The sequence below is a fragment of the Raphanus sativus genome, unplaced genomic scaffold (assembly GCF_000801105.2).
Source record: "Raphanus sativus cultivar WK10039 unplaced genomic scaffold, ASM80110v3 Scaffold0282, whole genome shotgun sequence".
NCBI classification, from domain to species: domain Eukaryota; kingdom Viridiplantae; phylum Streptophyta; class Magnoliopsida; order Brassicales; family Brassicaceae; genus Raphanus; species Raphanus sativus.
The window spans coordinates 1262-17532 of record NW_026615602.1 but is presented as its reverse complement, the minus strand read 5'-3'; the positions used below and the strand labels follow the sequence as shown (position 1 = coordinate 17532).

At 35.0% G+C, this 16271-nt stretch overlaps 2 protein-coding genes across 2 annotated transcripts; one reads left to right on the top strand and one right to left on the bottom strand.

Annotated features, from left to right (window-relative positions):
* Window positions 1-9221: 9221 nt before the first annotated feature.
* LOC108806014 (putative protein FAR1-RELATED SEQUENCE 10) lies at window positions 9222-12521 on the bottom strand. The gene is made up of 4 exons (XM_018578025.2): window positions 11233-12521; window positions 10294-10737; window positions 9608-10214; window positions 9222-9495 (listed from the first exon to the last, which is right to left on the bottom strand). Exons 1-3 carry the CDS (start codon window positions 12292-12294, stop codon window positions 9627-9629), a joined length of 2094 nt encoding a protein of 697 aa, XP_018433527.1. The 5' UTR covers window positions 12295-12521; the 3' UTR covers window positions 9222-9495; window positions 9608-9626.
* Window positions 12522-14581: 2060 nt separating this feature from the next.
* LOC108807905 (uncharacterized) lies at window positions 14582-15115 on the top strand. The gene has a single exon (XM_056996610.1). It carries the CDS (start codon window positions 14582-14584, stop codon window positions 15113-15115), a length of 534 nt encoding a protein of 177 aa, XP_056852590.1.
* The last annotated feature ends 1156 nt before the right edge of the window (window positions 15116-16271 follow it).

Genomic DNA, 16271 nt, shown 5'->3' with positions numbered 1-16271 from the left:
TTTTTTTTACTTTTACAATGACCTCGTTAACAAATACTCTTTATCTTTTCTTTTTCGGAAATCATGGAGTATAAACTCAGAATAACATTTTGTTAAGAACTCGGATAGTTTCTTAAACTAAACTTCTTGAGAAAGGAAAAAGGAACAACGCCTCCTTTGTGACAATACAAGATGCATTAGTGTCCACGCCCAAGTTATTATGTTGTGGTAAGTGGTATCTTAATGGTAAAGACCAATTTAGGTTAAGACGTAAATCCGTTAGTCTTGAGTTTGCTTCCTACTATAAACAAAATTGGTTAGATGACATAGGACCGTGTTTTAGTCTCATTCTAAAACTCAAGACCTGATTATTCGTCGTTTTTATCTTTTATTATAAAATTAGTTGGATTTTGATCCAAATTGTTTCTATAAATAAAAATGTCTAATAAAGTTTTATGCAGCTTCATCTCAATGGTAAAAGCTGCCAGCTGAGCAGCGTAGTCGTCATAATATTGGCAATAACTCCGAGAGTAACTTTAGCACCAAACTATTTGGACTAATTTAATTTAAGAATATTATACAAAGCGATGATAGAAAATTAGAAATGATTTTTTTTCTTTCACACTGAAAGTTCCGTTAACATACCAACCACAATGGTTTTACTAATTCAATATCTTCTGTTTTTCCCCTTTTTAACATCTCACATAATCGTTAAAAAGTTTTGACAAAAAAAAAACATCTCACATAATCGTTTTTCCCATCTCATATATTTCATTTTTAATATGTACAATAGTTTTGTATAATAAAGTTCAATACCCTATACCACCATTTTAATATATATTTTATAGTGTAATGATTACATATTAATAATATTTATGATTGTAATTAAATTAATTAAATAAAATGACATACTTTTTAATATTTTTCATATACTTACCTATTAAAAATACTAAAAATTAAAATTATTAAAACAAATAAACTTATGAAGCTTGAAATACACACGATACTAAAGTTTGGTTTTGAAATTAATAAATATTGGATTTTAGATAATTATAAGTAAAATTAGAAGAATTTTGAGTGTTAAATAATTACTATCAAGATTCATTTCACAAAAAGTTTAAAAAACTAAAATAGTTGATTATAATGAAAATGACATTTTATATCAAAATTAAATCAGACTATTTTGTATTCATAGATCATAAAAATTATAAATTTTGTTATATTTTTTTTTTATAAAATATTTTATTCTAAAGTAAATGAGGTTGAATAGTTTGGATAAAGAAAAAATCATACATTTAACAACCAATAAAAACACATAATGTGAGTCATATCCAACATCATTACTCTCATTATTTGACATATGACAAAGTTGGCCTCGTTTCATTTTCTTTTAACATGATCAAGGAATTCAACAAAGACTAGTACATTATACATGTGTATTAATAATGTTCAAAAAATTGCAAGGGGATAACTAGTCTTTTTATAGAAGATTAGCACATACGCGAATTATTCCGGACCTAGATGTGAACAAGGTGTTAACTAATTACTGATTTATTTTATATATATTTTACATTTATATAAGATATTTTAGTTTTTGATTTTGATTATAAAATTATTTGTTGAATTATCAAAATATATTAGATATACAAAATAAAAGAAATTAGACAGATTTGTGAATTTCTACTAATATTATTATTTTGTTTAACAAATTCATACTAGTTTAAATAGATTTAAACCGATTTAAATTGTTGTAAAATGGTTCAAATCAATTTAAAACAGTTTAAACCAATTTTAACATGGTTTAAACCAGTTTGAGTCTTATAAATCAGATTTTAGAAAATCATTTAGGTTACAAGGGATTTGCCGCCTAAGCGGACGTCAGGATCAGATCTATGCATTGACAAGTGAAATATTAGCATTGGTCCCGAAAAGTTTTGGAAGTTTTTTACATAGATATTAAAACCTAAATTTTTAAAAAGAATTACTAAAATTTTTAAAAAAATATTTCAAGCCCTTAGATTCTCAGATCCGACCTTGGCGGACACCTAAACACTACCTAAACCGATTTTTAGAACTTAGATTATCCCATAATTCAACAGTTTCATTGTATCATTTAATCTATTTAAAAATGATTCAACAGCCGCACTGCTCATGGTCTTAATTATATAGATGATATACAGATTCGGGATACATGATAGAAAAACAAAACCAGCAGGAACAAGAATGTCCTCTAGAGCCAAAAGCCATCAAAATACATGAATTCTTTGAAACCAAACATAAACTATAAATACTAAAAGGGTCGCTATTGAAAATATATATTAAAGACTTTGTCATCTGATAGTGAATCTCTTTAATTAATCTGAGAAAATTTGGTTGTTGGAAAAAATCATTGCGGGATCTTCAGTTTTTGGTTTGTGGTAGCGACGAATCAATAGTCTACAATTTTGTTTGACTGTTCTACGAGACTTTATCGTGTGTGAATGTTTGTTAAACCTTCGTTTTCATAATTTCATTGGCCCCTCGTTTTCTTCATAGTATAACTGACAGATTAATGTCATAGTTCAATTCATCCTCCTAAACACACAGCCATCATCAAATTGTTTTTACAAAAATTATCACCTTTAGCGACTTTCTTCATTTAGGTTTGGCATTTTAATAAATCACAATTACGTAAAAAGTTTGAGTTTGAATTTCCGAACATGCAGTTTACATACTAGTCTAATAACACTTACTTTAAAAGATGTCAAGTATGTAAGCAGCCTTTTGCTTGTAGCCCATATTTATAACATTTTCCAGCAGATTAAATGAAAGCTTAACTCCGCATGTTATGCGGGAAAGGTTAAACGAGCAGTTTTCTATCAGATTTTGTGGCGTGATTACTTCGAATTTTGAGGATTTACTAAATGCTTGATCTACAGAAGATAATAATAGATCATGTTTTGTCCGATGACAAATTTTCTGAGAAGAAGCATAGGCATTGTCGGTATGCTATTGCAAGCATACTTATGATTTTTTTTGTGCAACAACATACTTATGAACTGACAGAAGTTTGGATCGTGACACAAAGTGATTTTTTCTCCTATTGAAAAAATAGCATTTCAATTGGCACATGTTTGTAATGGTAGAAAACAATATTAACTAAGAATTAAGGCTGCTAGCTTGACCGAAAATAATACTATATGCTTTATTATCCTATCTAGGTAGGGCATCTCCAACACAATCTCAAATCCTAAATTTTGAGGTTTTTGTCAATTCCAATTCAATCTCAAATCTTCAAAACTATCTTTTTATTTTTATATTTACTTTTTAACAAATACATATACTAAACTTAATTTAGAATAATTTAAATACACCAAAATAAAATAAAATAGGATTAATATTACATAACAATAAAACAAAATTCACACAATAGAAAACTACATTAATAAAATCCACACAAAATAAAATACATTAAACAAACTTAGCATAAATTAAAACAAATTACATTTAAATATTACATATCTTACATATGAGAGTATTACGGAAATAATGCTTAAGTAATTTGATATTTTATATGTAATTTTCTAAATTTGTGTGTACGTTTGTAGTTTTATCATATCTGTAATTTATATCATCTTTTATTATATAATATTGTAATATGTGTGTTTTATAATATATTAAATGTATTTTTATATTTGTTTGTGAAATTTTATTTAGTAATTTTTATAAATGCAAAGACTATAATGTAAATGAATAAATTTATAAAGATTTTTCTAAAGATTTATGGTTAGAGCAATCAATCTTCAAATCTTCATTTGAAATTTTGATCCTTTAAAATAAGGTATTAGATTGGAAATGAAACCTAGAGAGTACATGGACCATAAATTTCATAATAGACAGTAAAAAGATCGTAGATAATAATAATACTGTGATTAAATGAAGCCATGCTTCATATGTAATCTGTTTTTTATAATTTTAAATAATAGGCAATAAAATGGATCAATATCAACTCTATTTTAGAATCGGATCAATTTTAGTGTATACCGAATTCATATATATTTTGTTAAAACCATATGAAATGTCTTTTGAAAAAATATATTCTGTTGACTAATCCACTTAATTCCGGTATAAAAAAACTTTTTGTAAAGAGTTTTTTTTTCTGGAAATCGCCCTAGTATTTGATCCAAGTTTATCATGTTTTTTGTAAAACCAAAAAATAGCAAGATCGCATGTTACCAGACTAATAGATAAACTGTCAGCCCCAAATCAAGATTTTTTCATATAAATATGATTTCGTTTTAACAGAGCTTTAATTCCCGAAAGTTTAGCATATTCTCAAATATCGCGTACCACTCGACCATAATTATATAAACAATCGTGTTATATGTTGTTTTTTTACAAAAGTTTTTCATTATATAAATATATAAGAAATTACATTTTTGTAAAACAAAGGTATATACAAGCATAGTTCTAAACTGAGATTAACCGAATCTACACAACCCAACCGATACGGCACTATCGGAAATAACCACATCGCCGAAGCAAAACTTTAACTCCCATTGTTACGTTGCAAGACGGCGGGTCGCTATCGGAGCAGTTCACCTCCACCGGAGGAAAGAAGGAACCAAGAGCAAAAGCACAAGCTGTAAAAAATATAATATAATATATCTCGGTTAGACTAAAATGTCAGTACACAAATATTTGAAGTCATTTCTTCCAAGTAGATGAGCTAATTTCCACACGTGCTGGTGCTGGAATGAGACAGCCGTATTACATGTTATGGACTTTTACTCAGATATCATTTAATAAGAAAATGGAGTAATTCATTTTACTTTATTCTAATTTTGGTCTTATTTTATACGTAAAATTCTAAGAAATATTTGTATTGGAAAGACAAGTTTGGCATCTGGAAGATAAGAGTGAAAAGATTAAAAACATGGAATTGTCAAAAAATAATAAAGTAGACTTTTTTACCAAAAAAATAGAAGTAGAGGCGTAAAGCCACGGAGTGGCGCGTGAGACTCCATAATGTCAGTGGGAAGCAAGAAACAAACAGTGTTTTGATTTGACACCAACGTCACGTTTATTGATCTGCTGTATACAAACTCCTTTAATCTCAATTCATAAATGTGATTTTTGGCTAAAGAATTATTTAAAAAATTTCCCAAATCCACCATACACATATATTTTGAGATCTCTGTGGGATATATGACAATATAGATAGAACATAGTACGGGGAACAGAGTTCCAGCATTTGGAAACTAAAGCCCTATCTATATCATATTACTATAGATCTATGTAGGGAGGGTTGAGCTTTTAAGAACTTTTCTTTCTTGGTTAAACCAAGACTACGTATTGTTTAATTTTCATCTAAAACTTTTCAAAACTATCGTATCCATTTGTAGTAAAATACCATGGTTCCATATTTGGCAAATTAGGAGTACTATATGGTTCTATACTTTTCTTCCTCCCTTCTTGCGTCTCTCTTAGGGTGCATTAACCACTTGATTATTTTTTATTAGTTTTGATGTTAAAGAATTACCGACATTTTTCCAGCCAAAACATAAGTATTGGTAATACATTACATATACACACTTGACATTTACGTACATAAATACGCGTATCGCAATTAAATGAGAACTATCTCCAAATATATTTACTTTGTCGTGGGGCATACTTTTAAGTATATAGAGACACTGTCCACATGTAAGCATGTATATGATTTTTTTTAATGAAGTAAGCAACAAACAACGTATGACAGATAGGCCTCGGCACGGATCGGATATTCGGGTTTTTGAAGGTATTTGTGATTTGCTTCGAATGTTACGGATATCTGATTTTTCGATTTGCTTTGCTTCGGAAAAATACGGATATTCGGAAAAACGGATATCCGGAAAATAAATAGATATTTGCGGATATTCGCGGATACTTACGGATCTCTCATTTGTTTTGATTAATACAAATAATCTTAAAAATTTGATACAAATTTGTTTTGTAAAATATATTTTTTGCATGATATAAAAGATAAAAATTAAAAAAAGCAATGAATCTTCATATTTTGTAAATTTTTAAACTTAGTTAAAATTATAATAACACAAAACTTAAAAAAAAATTATAATTATCGTAAATATTTTCTCTTCCTTTTATGTAATACTTTTATATAAGTAATAATATGAATAGAATCTATCAAATAATATATTAGAATAATAATTATATAATTTTATACATTTAAAACTTTAAATATAATCAAAATATACATGTATTTATATATTGACGGATCGGATCGGATATTCGCTTCCCAAAATTTTAATATTTGTGATTTGCTTCGATTTTGACGGATATTGAATTTTAGTATTTGCTTTGCTTCGAAAGCTTACGGATATTCGAAATTTTCGAATCGAATAGCAACGGATAACGAATCGAATCAAATTTAACGGATAAAATGCCCAGCCCTAATGACAGATACGCGAGAATGGATGTTACACGCAGGCGTAAAGAACACGACCTATCCCGCACGACAAATAAACGTTCAATGTAGCACAACATTGTTGACAAAAAACACAAACGAATATTATAACAACTTTATAACCATTCTATCATTTTCTTAAAGATTCTTCTTTTTGTTTTGTAGATTCACCGTTTTTACATAGTACTAGAAATTGCCACTTTTTCGTATTTGTTTGTCTAGTCCTGTCCATAAAAATGTTTTGGTGAATCGAACTTGTCCATGTATATGTTTGGTCTATCAAACTTCTCTATCAATACCTAAAAACTTGTCTCCTGGTGAGTTGTATGTAAATCACACGTGTGTACATGTATAACACTTGTAATAGACTGAATTTAAGCGCTTCATCGGTGACATCAAATTAAGTTTTGATATATCAAGTTCAAACATACTATATAGACATATTTTTATAGAAAATTAGAAAATATATGAATTTACACTATTTGGTGAAAGTGGTCGATCCACGGTTCGTGTTTTTTTTTTTCAAGAGAAGGTATAATGAGTAAGTTTTTCATATTTTAACCAAATTTGCGTTCACCCAGTGCTGTACAAAAACATAAAACAAACAAGTGATGGTGTATCCCTACTAATTATCCGGTGGTTGATTATCTAGTTAACGTTTTGAGAAATATACATGTAATATTAGCTTAGACCCATTAGTTGTTTTCATTTACGGGCTTAAGACTGTTTGTTTAAAGCTATGCTGCATCCATCTCCCAATGCTCTACAAAGTATGTACATATGTTACGTATTTCCATTATGAACTTATAGAAATGTCATCTAAAGAAAAAAAAAAGACAAAAGAAAACTGACTTATGCTGAATGTAGGTAGCCAATTAACAGTTTCGGACATTATATCCATAGCAAATACCCTCTGCGGGCAACATATGTCTCTACGAGTACTTCATTTTCGCTCGAACATAAATGGTCGAGTGCTTGTGACATATAAAGAGGGTGGAAAATATGTGTAATTCAAGACCCGTTGATCTTTTGGCGAATAAAAACTATATATTTAGAGCAGAAGAAGTTCATTGATAACACAAACTTGAGAGATTCATAGTGTATACATACCAAATATATATATAAAAAAATGAAATTTAAGTTTTGCAAAAAGGTCATAACTGAGCATAAGAATTTTTTTTTTTTGAACTGAAGAGCATAAGAAAATTGATACTAGAAAATCAAACATTCTTTTTTTTTTTGGCACACTAGAAAATCAAACATTCAAATCTTCTTGTTTAAATCATGCAAGTGAACACATAGATCTGTCTAAGGGTGGGCACTTTACCCGATATCTGAAGTGGCACCCGAACCCGATCCGAAAAAACCCGAACCGAAATAACAAAATACCCGAACGGGTATTGATTTAGGAGAGATTGAATATCCGAACCCGAACGGGTAATATCCAAACCCGAATGAATATCCGAAGATAACCGAATATATATATATATATACTTACCTTTATATTTTTAGTTTTCATCTCTCATTTTATTTAAAATATTTATATTAATGTCACAGATATTTTAAGATTATATAATATACATATATTACGGAGAAAAATGATTTGATATTCACCTAAAATGAATATCAAGCTTTTTGTTTCATGTATTAACAAAAGTTACATTCAAATTCTTAAAATAATAGCCAAATGAATGTCTATTTATTTTTGAAATTTACCTCCAAATCTATTAATAATTTAATATATTTAAAAAATAAAAAGTCAGTTAATCGAAAACTAAATTTTTAAATACAAAAACCTTAAAAATGAAAATTTTAATTTTTTTCTTTCAAAATCTAAATATCCGAACCCAATCTGAAATGACCGAACCCGAACTAATAATACCCGAACCCGACCCGAAGTTGAGAAATATCCGAACGGGTATTATACTCCTATACCAAAATACCCGAAAATTCGAAATACCCGATCCGAACCCGAACGGGTACCCGAATACCCACTCCTAAATCTGTCTCAAGCGGAACACAACGGAATTAAACATCTCAACAAGCATCTTTTTTTTTGGTCAAACATTTCAACAAGCATCTATTACTCATTTTGGATTGGTAATAAAAGGACTAACTCTAGGCGGGAAAATTGATATCGTTGAATGAATATGCGTTGACCAAATACGGTTTACTTCGGTTCGATATTATTATTTTCTGGGATTATCTCTTTTAGGCGAAGATGATGCTGCGCAAATGTCTTAACCATCATCGACTCATCGTCTTCCTCTCTGACTAGCTCCCAGCTTCTCATCTTCTCTCCTTCCAAAGGAGGAGTGGCGGTTTGGTTTAGAGACGTGTGTTGCCGTGGAACGGGAAAGAAGAGGCGATCATGGTTGTGATTGATAGGGAGAAGGTAGTGGTGGAAGATGAAGATGGATACTATCTAGTTGCGACTCAGACTGAGATGAAGTTGGAGAGAGGGTCGGTGCTGAAAGAGAACGGAGTAAGAGACAGTTTAGGGATGGTTGTTTAGGTGGTGAGGCCACACAGAGATGATGATGATTGGCAGATAAGTGACGAGGATTGTGATTAGAAGAATACATTGGAGAATACAAGTAACTTCCATGTTTTAGCAAATATGTAGTTCTTTGATTCTAATCAACCTATTTGCATATGACTCTCACCATAGTTTAGACTTGAGCTACATTTTGTGCATCTAAGAATATCGTAAGGGGGTATGTGGTGATGACATTGCAACCTCTAATGAGATGCAATGAATCAGATATTGCATGTTGTAAGAACACTAAAACAAAAATAAAAACCATGGGTTTGCAGATTCATTGCAAATCTACTACCATATCTTCCGGGTAAAAGCGCAGTTTACAAATCAAATATATACAACATCAGTGATTGAGCAGAAGACAAAAACTCTTCCTTGGTGTTCTTCTCTATCGTTGTAGCATGATTGACAATATCTAAACTAATTGACTAACGTTAGGAAAGAAATGCATCCACTATAAGCTTTTACGCACGAAATAGAACCGCTGCAGTCTATGTAACTGGGAAAGAGCAAACGCTGCCAACTTATCCTGTTAATCAAAGGTTTTTTAGACTAAGAATTGTTGATAGTTTCTGAACAAACGTTTCTAACAAAGATGCATCTCATGTAGGAAACAAAAAGAAGACATGAAAAAAACATACCTGCTCACTTGCTTAGCGATCAGCAGTCATGGCTGATACAAGTATTAGCAGGTGCAACATTTCTTACACGATCGATAAGTGCAGAAAGTTCTTGGTTAGTGTAATCAAGCCGATCCTTCGAGACCATTGACTCCGTTAGTAGAGTTTCAGTGAGCGACTGAAACGTTTGAACACAGTCATCATCGCCAATGCCCATACCGTTTTGATTCTCTTCACTAACAAGGGAGCTCTCCTGTCTCCACCGAACCAGAAAGTACTGTTCGGGTATGTGGAAGCAGTTCTTCACGGCCAGCACACGAAGAGAATGCCTGCACAGGATTCCCGAATGCTCAAACTCCTTGCACGAACAGTGGATCTCCTCGTTCTCCGGGTTCCAGAACACGCAGCATTCCCTTTCCATTTTCTTGAAGTGATGCACGATGTGTGGACCGTTGGCCATCTCGGCTACCGCATACTGAAGAGACAGAACCATCTCGTTTTGTAATACGCTGAAGGCGTAAGGCGTCAGAACAGCCCTCGCGTGATCTTCCATAGGCATACAAGTCTTCATGCTCGGATAAGGAACTCGCGGCGTGATTTGCTTGGATAGACTTGCAGCAACACTGACCTGCATGCTCTCTCTAGATTAATGACCTAACGACAGCAATAAATTGAATAAAACTGTAAGTTTTATAAAATTCACAAACCTCTTCAAGTAATGCTTGCATGCATGATGGTCCTGCGACAATTCTTTTCAAGAAAGAATCTATAGATAGACTGAACTCAGGGGTCATAGTCTGAGCTAAAAAATGCTGTCTGATGTAACAAGGTGACCAGGTTGCTCTGCACGAGTAAAGCAAAGCCGCATGCCTATCTGGAACAAGACCAAAACGAGAGATGAGAAGATCCCACTGCTGTTCAAATTCCTCAACACTCCCTGCACGGCACAGCATCTCGAAACCAGCTCTAAACTCATCATAGTGCGACCCAAGAGTCTGAGAAAACCAGCTTCCTAGTTTGGAGACAACGTGCCACATAAACACCACATGGTTGGTGTTTGGCAGCTCCCTCTCAACGGCATCTTTAAGTCCTCTATCTATATCCGTCACTATTGTCTGAGGATGTCCACCCCTCATAAACCGAACAAAAGTCTGTCCAAAACAAAACAAGAAGAGTGAGAGCATGACCACAACTAGGCATGGAAAAAAATACCGCAGAAATACCCAAATCTGGGACCGGACCGAAAGCCTTAAAATACCCGAATGGTTCCTATATTTCTATATCCGAAATAACTAAATCCAACCGAACCGAACTACCCAAAAATATCAGGATATATATTTATTCAAAATATCCAAAGAAATCCGAAATATCTGAAATTTTTATCCCAATCATCCTAATTATTCGATTATTTATCCAAAATACCTGATATTCAACCCAAATTACCCGAAATAAGCGAACTGGAATAAAATGAGAACCAAATTTTGTTTAGGTATTTTCTTGTTCCTAGTTTTACTATCTTAACCGAACCAAACAGAAAATAGGTCATGTAGTAAATAAATCATCTAGCCCTCTACCCGTACTACCTGATAGCCGCAATAGCCGAACCTAACCACAACATATCTTGAGCATTCACAAAAACCACAAACCTGTAAAGCCCACGCAAACGAGCGGCAACTCTCATCCTGCAGCAAAACACACCCCAAAAGAACCGCATTCCCATTACCATCCATCCCAAAGAACACCCCAAGTATCAAACCGTAAGTAACCGACCTATAACTCGTATCGAAAACCACCACGTCGCCAAACACAGAGTACCCCTGAACACACTCCCCATAAGCCCACGCCAAGCTCTCCACTCTCCCACTCTCATCCGAAGTAAACTCGTAAACAAAACCCACATCCCCCCTCTCACCAACAAACACCTTGCACGACTCCAGAAGCTCCATCAAATCACTCTCCCGCCTCTCGTTGAGCAGAGCGTCGCTCTCCTGAACGCTCTTCTTACACGCCCTAACGAAGTTCCTAACGTCCTTCTCTATAAACGGCAGCTCCACCCCGCCTCCTCCTCTCTCGAGCTCCAGCAGCTTAACGATCCGGTTCACGGGGAAACCGGCTTTCGACAGTAATAGAATCCTCTCCTGATCGCACTGCTGGATCTTGCGATACGCAGGGAGGAGCCTCACGTGCTCGTCTTCGAGAAGCACGTGGTTGTGGACGTTACTAAACTGCGAGACGTACCACTGCGTCGCTCCGTTAGCAGCGACGATCTCTTTGCTTAGGTACAGCTTGGCGTCGCATCCGCAGCGAACGGACTTGCGTTCGCGCGGATGCTCGACGTTCGCTTTCTTCCTCGGCTGGTTGAATCCGGATCGGTAGCAGACGAAGTCTCTTCGGTAGACGCCTAGGTTCTGGCTCTCCGTGGAGCGAGCTTTGCGGATCGAGAAGCCGTTTCTTCTCGCGAAGGCGGTGTAGTACTCGAAGGCCTCGTCGTCGGTTCTGAAGATTTGGCCGACGTAAGGCGTGAAGAGTGGTGATGATGATGATGGTGATGGTGATGGTGTTGTTGATGGTTCGATCTCGCTTTTGGTTGCGTTGTTGTAGGTTGTTGTTGTTGATTCGTCTCCGTCGAGGCGGATGTAGCACTTCCAATCGCCGCAGGGACACTGCTGGCGACGGATCCAGATGTTGTTCAACGGCTTCGACGCCATTTCCCGGTGCAAAAAACCTTCAATCGGAGACGGAAACTGAGGCAATTGAGCTTGATTAGAGTTCCCGGGAAAACTTAGGGTTCAGAGGAGGTTGTTGAGTGTTGACATGAGAGATGAACAATTGGGAATTACAGCGTCTGGTGTTCGAACTCGAGACGTTGTGGCTCTCTCAGTGTTAACAGAGAAAAAATAAAATAATAACCGATTAGGACCGGCTAAGTACTAAACCAGCATAATTTTTACTCAACAAGTAGAACCACACCATGATATATATAGCCAAATATCACCTAGTCTACAGTGATAGTAACATAAGTTATAGCTATGTGTCAATTTCCGGCTAACCCAACCTGATCCAAACCTGCTTAGTCTGTAAATATTTGTGTAAATATTTGAGTCCAGTATAACCCGGTTTAGAAATATTTTCTGTCTAGAATTTAAATTTCGGCCTGATTCTTATAGGGTTATAGGGTTTTCGTATTTTTTGGGTTTTTCAAAAAATAATTTCTCAAACTTTCATAAATAATTAGTTTCCACTTTTTGCTTTAAAATATAAAAGTTGAGTCTAAACTTTTCTTCTTTATTAATAATATTTACTTTTTATATGTTTTAAATACATATTATAAACAAACCAATTTAATAAAATTTAAATAAGCCAATATAAATTAAAATAAATATGTAGAAGAGAACAAAATTTATGATAAACATGATTAAATGTTTCATACTTTGTATTTTAGAAAAAAACATGTCGTACATAAAAGAAGAAGGTACATTTGCAAAATTTAAATTGTGACACTTGTAATGATCAAACAATAAGCTGCATAACAATTTTTATATTTGCTTTATTAAAGTTTGGATCAAAAATATTTAAATAATATGTCAATACTGATAATTGTTTGATTGCAAGAATGATAATACTTAAACTAAAATATAAAATTTTGGGGTTTTGGACCCGTTTTAGCACAAACATGCTTATTCCCAAAATATCTGAAGTCCAAAAGGGTTTAATCCGAAAGATCTAATTTTGTTTGGACTTATAAACTAAACTCCAATCTTTTTAACTAAGTAACATCTACATTATTAAAAATTAAAGTATTTCTGGAAATTGTTTGGAAACATAAAAATCAATATAAAACCTAAACAATAATCACTAAATCATAAATCCAAATGTTATTATATTTTTGATTGATAGTATTTTTGAAAATTAGTATTTAACTTGTGGTATTTTTACATTTTTCATTTCTGGCCCCAATTTTTTTTGCCTCCGTATACACTCATTTGGCAACTTTTTTTTATTTTTATTTGTTTTATCTGCTTCAACTATTAATGAAAATGTCAACTTTGTTTGAAGCCTTTAAACTTTCCGGATGTCAGAGAACCAAGAAATGATAAACTAAAAAAATCACATTGTTTTAAAAGACTGAATTTATTCGGTCAATATTTGATAAAAGTCAACGCGTTAGTGCGAACAATATAATTAATTGACAACATATGCTAAATCATAAAGTAACAGGACACAAAAATAAGAGAGAGAAAATTCTCTGCCTTCTCTCTAGAAAGTAAAGTCTCCCTTCTTTGAGCTTCGGTTTCTCTCCCATTAAAAAAAAAAAGTTTAATTAATGGGTGGAGCGTTTTGTGTAGTCATCAAAGTGTGCCACGTATTACCTAGCCACCGCAAACAGCTTTCTTTTTCTGATCAATCTTCAAAGTTTCAAGGGTTTGTTCTTATTTCTTATCGGTGGGCATAAGAAACCCAGAAGAACAACAAGCAAATCCAAGATGTCTCATGCTATGGATAAGGCGATGATGGCGATGTCATTGGAGGATGATGATGAACCCTTTGACATGCCATACCTTCTTCAATTTAGTTCGTGTGAGCGCAACATCCGGAGTCTAATTGGGAGAATCTTGAATCCCGATTGTCAAAAGATGTCGAATCTCATAAGAGAGATGCCTCGGAAGTGGCAGAAACAGGGCAAAGTTCGAGGAGTAGCATTATCAAAGGAACGTTTCCAGTTCATTTTTGATAATGAACATGACTTGATAGACGTATTGGAAAAAGGCGTTCATACCTCAAATGAATGGGCGTTAGCGATTGAGCGATGGGAGGAGAACCCACCGCCGGATTACCTTCAATACATCACGGTCTGGGTTCAAGTCCGTAATATCCCTCTCAATCATTATACAGAGAAAGCAATTACAGCTTTGGGGGATCGCTTGGGAGTGGTGAAGGTAGTCGTTTGATCCTGATAGACCACAACTTCAAGAGTATGTGAGGATGCAAATTCGGATGGATGTGGCACGTCCGTTTAAGAAATCAATGGTGGTCAACTTGCCAGAAGGTGGTACATCGACGGTGTTCTTTAATTATGAACGACTTCAGAAGCGATGCTATGAGTGTCAACGCTTAAACCACGCAAAGGAGGTCTGCCCTCGGTTGGTGAACAAGCGTAAAGAAGCAGCTCTGGAGAGACGTCAGCGGATTCTCCGTGAGAAGCAACCAGACACCCTGGTCTTAAGCCCTCAAGACCCTCTATTTGATGTTTTAACAGAAGAACAAGTTGGTATTTGTCCTCTCACGGGTAGAGCAAAGATATCTCTAGAGGTGTTGGAGGAAATGAGGCGCTATATGATGATGGCCACAGAGGCAGATATGCTTATTCGTATTGAGAGAATCAGGGCTTCGGTTGCTGATGTTGAGAAGGATCCTGTTCTTCAGAAGACGGTTCTCAGATTGGAACCTCCTCCTCAGTTCACCCGGCAAATCGACAAACAGAAAGGCCGAGTCGTTGATCTCGACTTAAATGCTCCAGGAGGCGTCTGATGGTGTGAACAAAGGCAAAGATGACAAGCTTATGGCGTCGGCAGGATCAAGGGCGCATACTGAGGGGAACTTTAGACGTGGAATCTCCCTGATACCCTCAAGGATAGACTGTCTGTGGATCACAGCTCTATCATGTCCATTACCACCAGTGACGCGTGATCTGCAGGGAACTAGTAGCGGCTCACTCAGTCTTGTTTGGCAACCTCGACGGAATATGGTTTCCAGTTTTCAACTAAAACACCATCCGGGGTTGCAACCAAGAATACCAAACCGCGACGAAGACATACGTCATACGTAAAAGAAAAGAAGCAAAAGGAGAGGCCTCTGGAATTCTTCGGGAGTTGTATGGTTCTTCTGAGTCAGGCTCTCCAGTAGGTGCTAAGCGTAAGGGATCCAGTGAGGAGCCAGAGCAGTCGTTTGGGAGCAGGAAAAAAGAAGCAAGGGTGATCCCGTCTGAGGGATCGCCGAGATCAAGATGAGCATCGTAAGCTGGAATTGTCAGGGCTTGGGATCGCCCCATGGCCTGACAATTTCACGCCTCAGGGAATTGCGTCGAAAACACTTTCCTGAGGTCCTTGTTTTGTTGGAGACTTACAAGTTTGGCTCGGGCTATGATCAAGTTTTTACAGTAGACCCTGTTGGTCATGCGGGGGGTAGCTATATTATGGAAAAAGGCTGTCAAGTTGAAGTTTTTGGTTGTAAATAAGAATCTCTTGACTGTATATACAGTATGGAAATCTATCTTTCTTTTCCTCGTGTATATATGGTCCAGCTGCTGTAAATAAAAGAATAGACCTGTGGGAAAGGCTTAGTAGAATTGGTGTGTCAGAGAGGAGGCGTGGGGTGTTTTCGGTGACTTTAATGAGATTCTTCACAATGGTGAGAAGATTGGAGGAGTGTGGAGATCAGAAGAATCGTTTGCTCCTTTCAACACATGATCCAGGCATGCTCTTTGGTGGAATTGCCTAGCCATGGCAATGGGTATACTTGGAGTGGGAATCGGAATAAAACCTGGGTACATACAAGGCTGGATAGATGCTTTGGAAACAAGGCTTGGTTAATAAGTTTCCAAACTCTAATCAGTCGTTTTTAGATAAGCGAGGTTCTGATCATCGGCCAGTGCTTATTTCTCTATTGAAGCACAAGACTCTTATAG

Coding starts and splice junctions, on each gene's coding strand:
- LOC108807905 (XM_056996610.1), top strand. CDS start 14,582: ATGGATGTGGCACGTCCGTTTAAGAAATCAATGGTGGTCAACTTGCCA.
- LOC108806014 (XM_018578025.2), bottom strand. CDS start 12,294: ATGGCGTCGAAGCCGTTGAACAACATCTGGATCCGTCGCCAGCAGTGT. Junction 10,738..11,232: donor CGTTTGCGTGGGCTTTACAG/GTTTGTGGTTTT, acceptor TGTTTTGGACAG/ACTTTTGTTCGGTTTATGAG. Junction 10,215..10,293: donor TGCAAGCATTACTTGAAGAG/GTTTGTGAATTT, acceptor GAGAGCATGCAG/GTCAGTGTTGCTGCAAGTCT.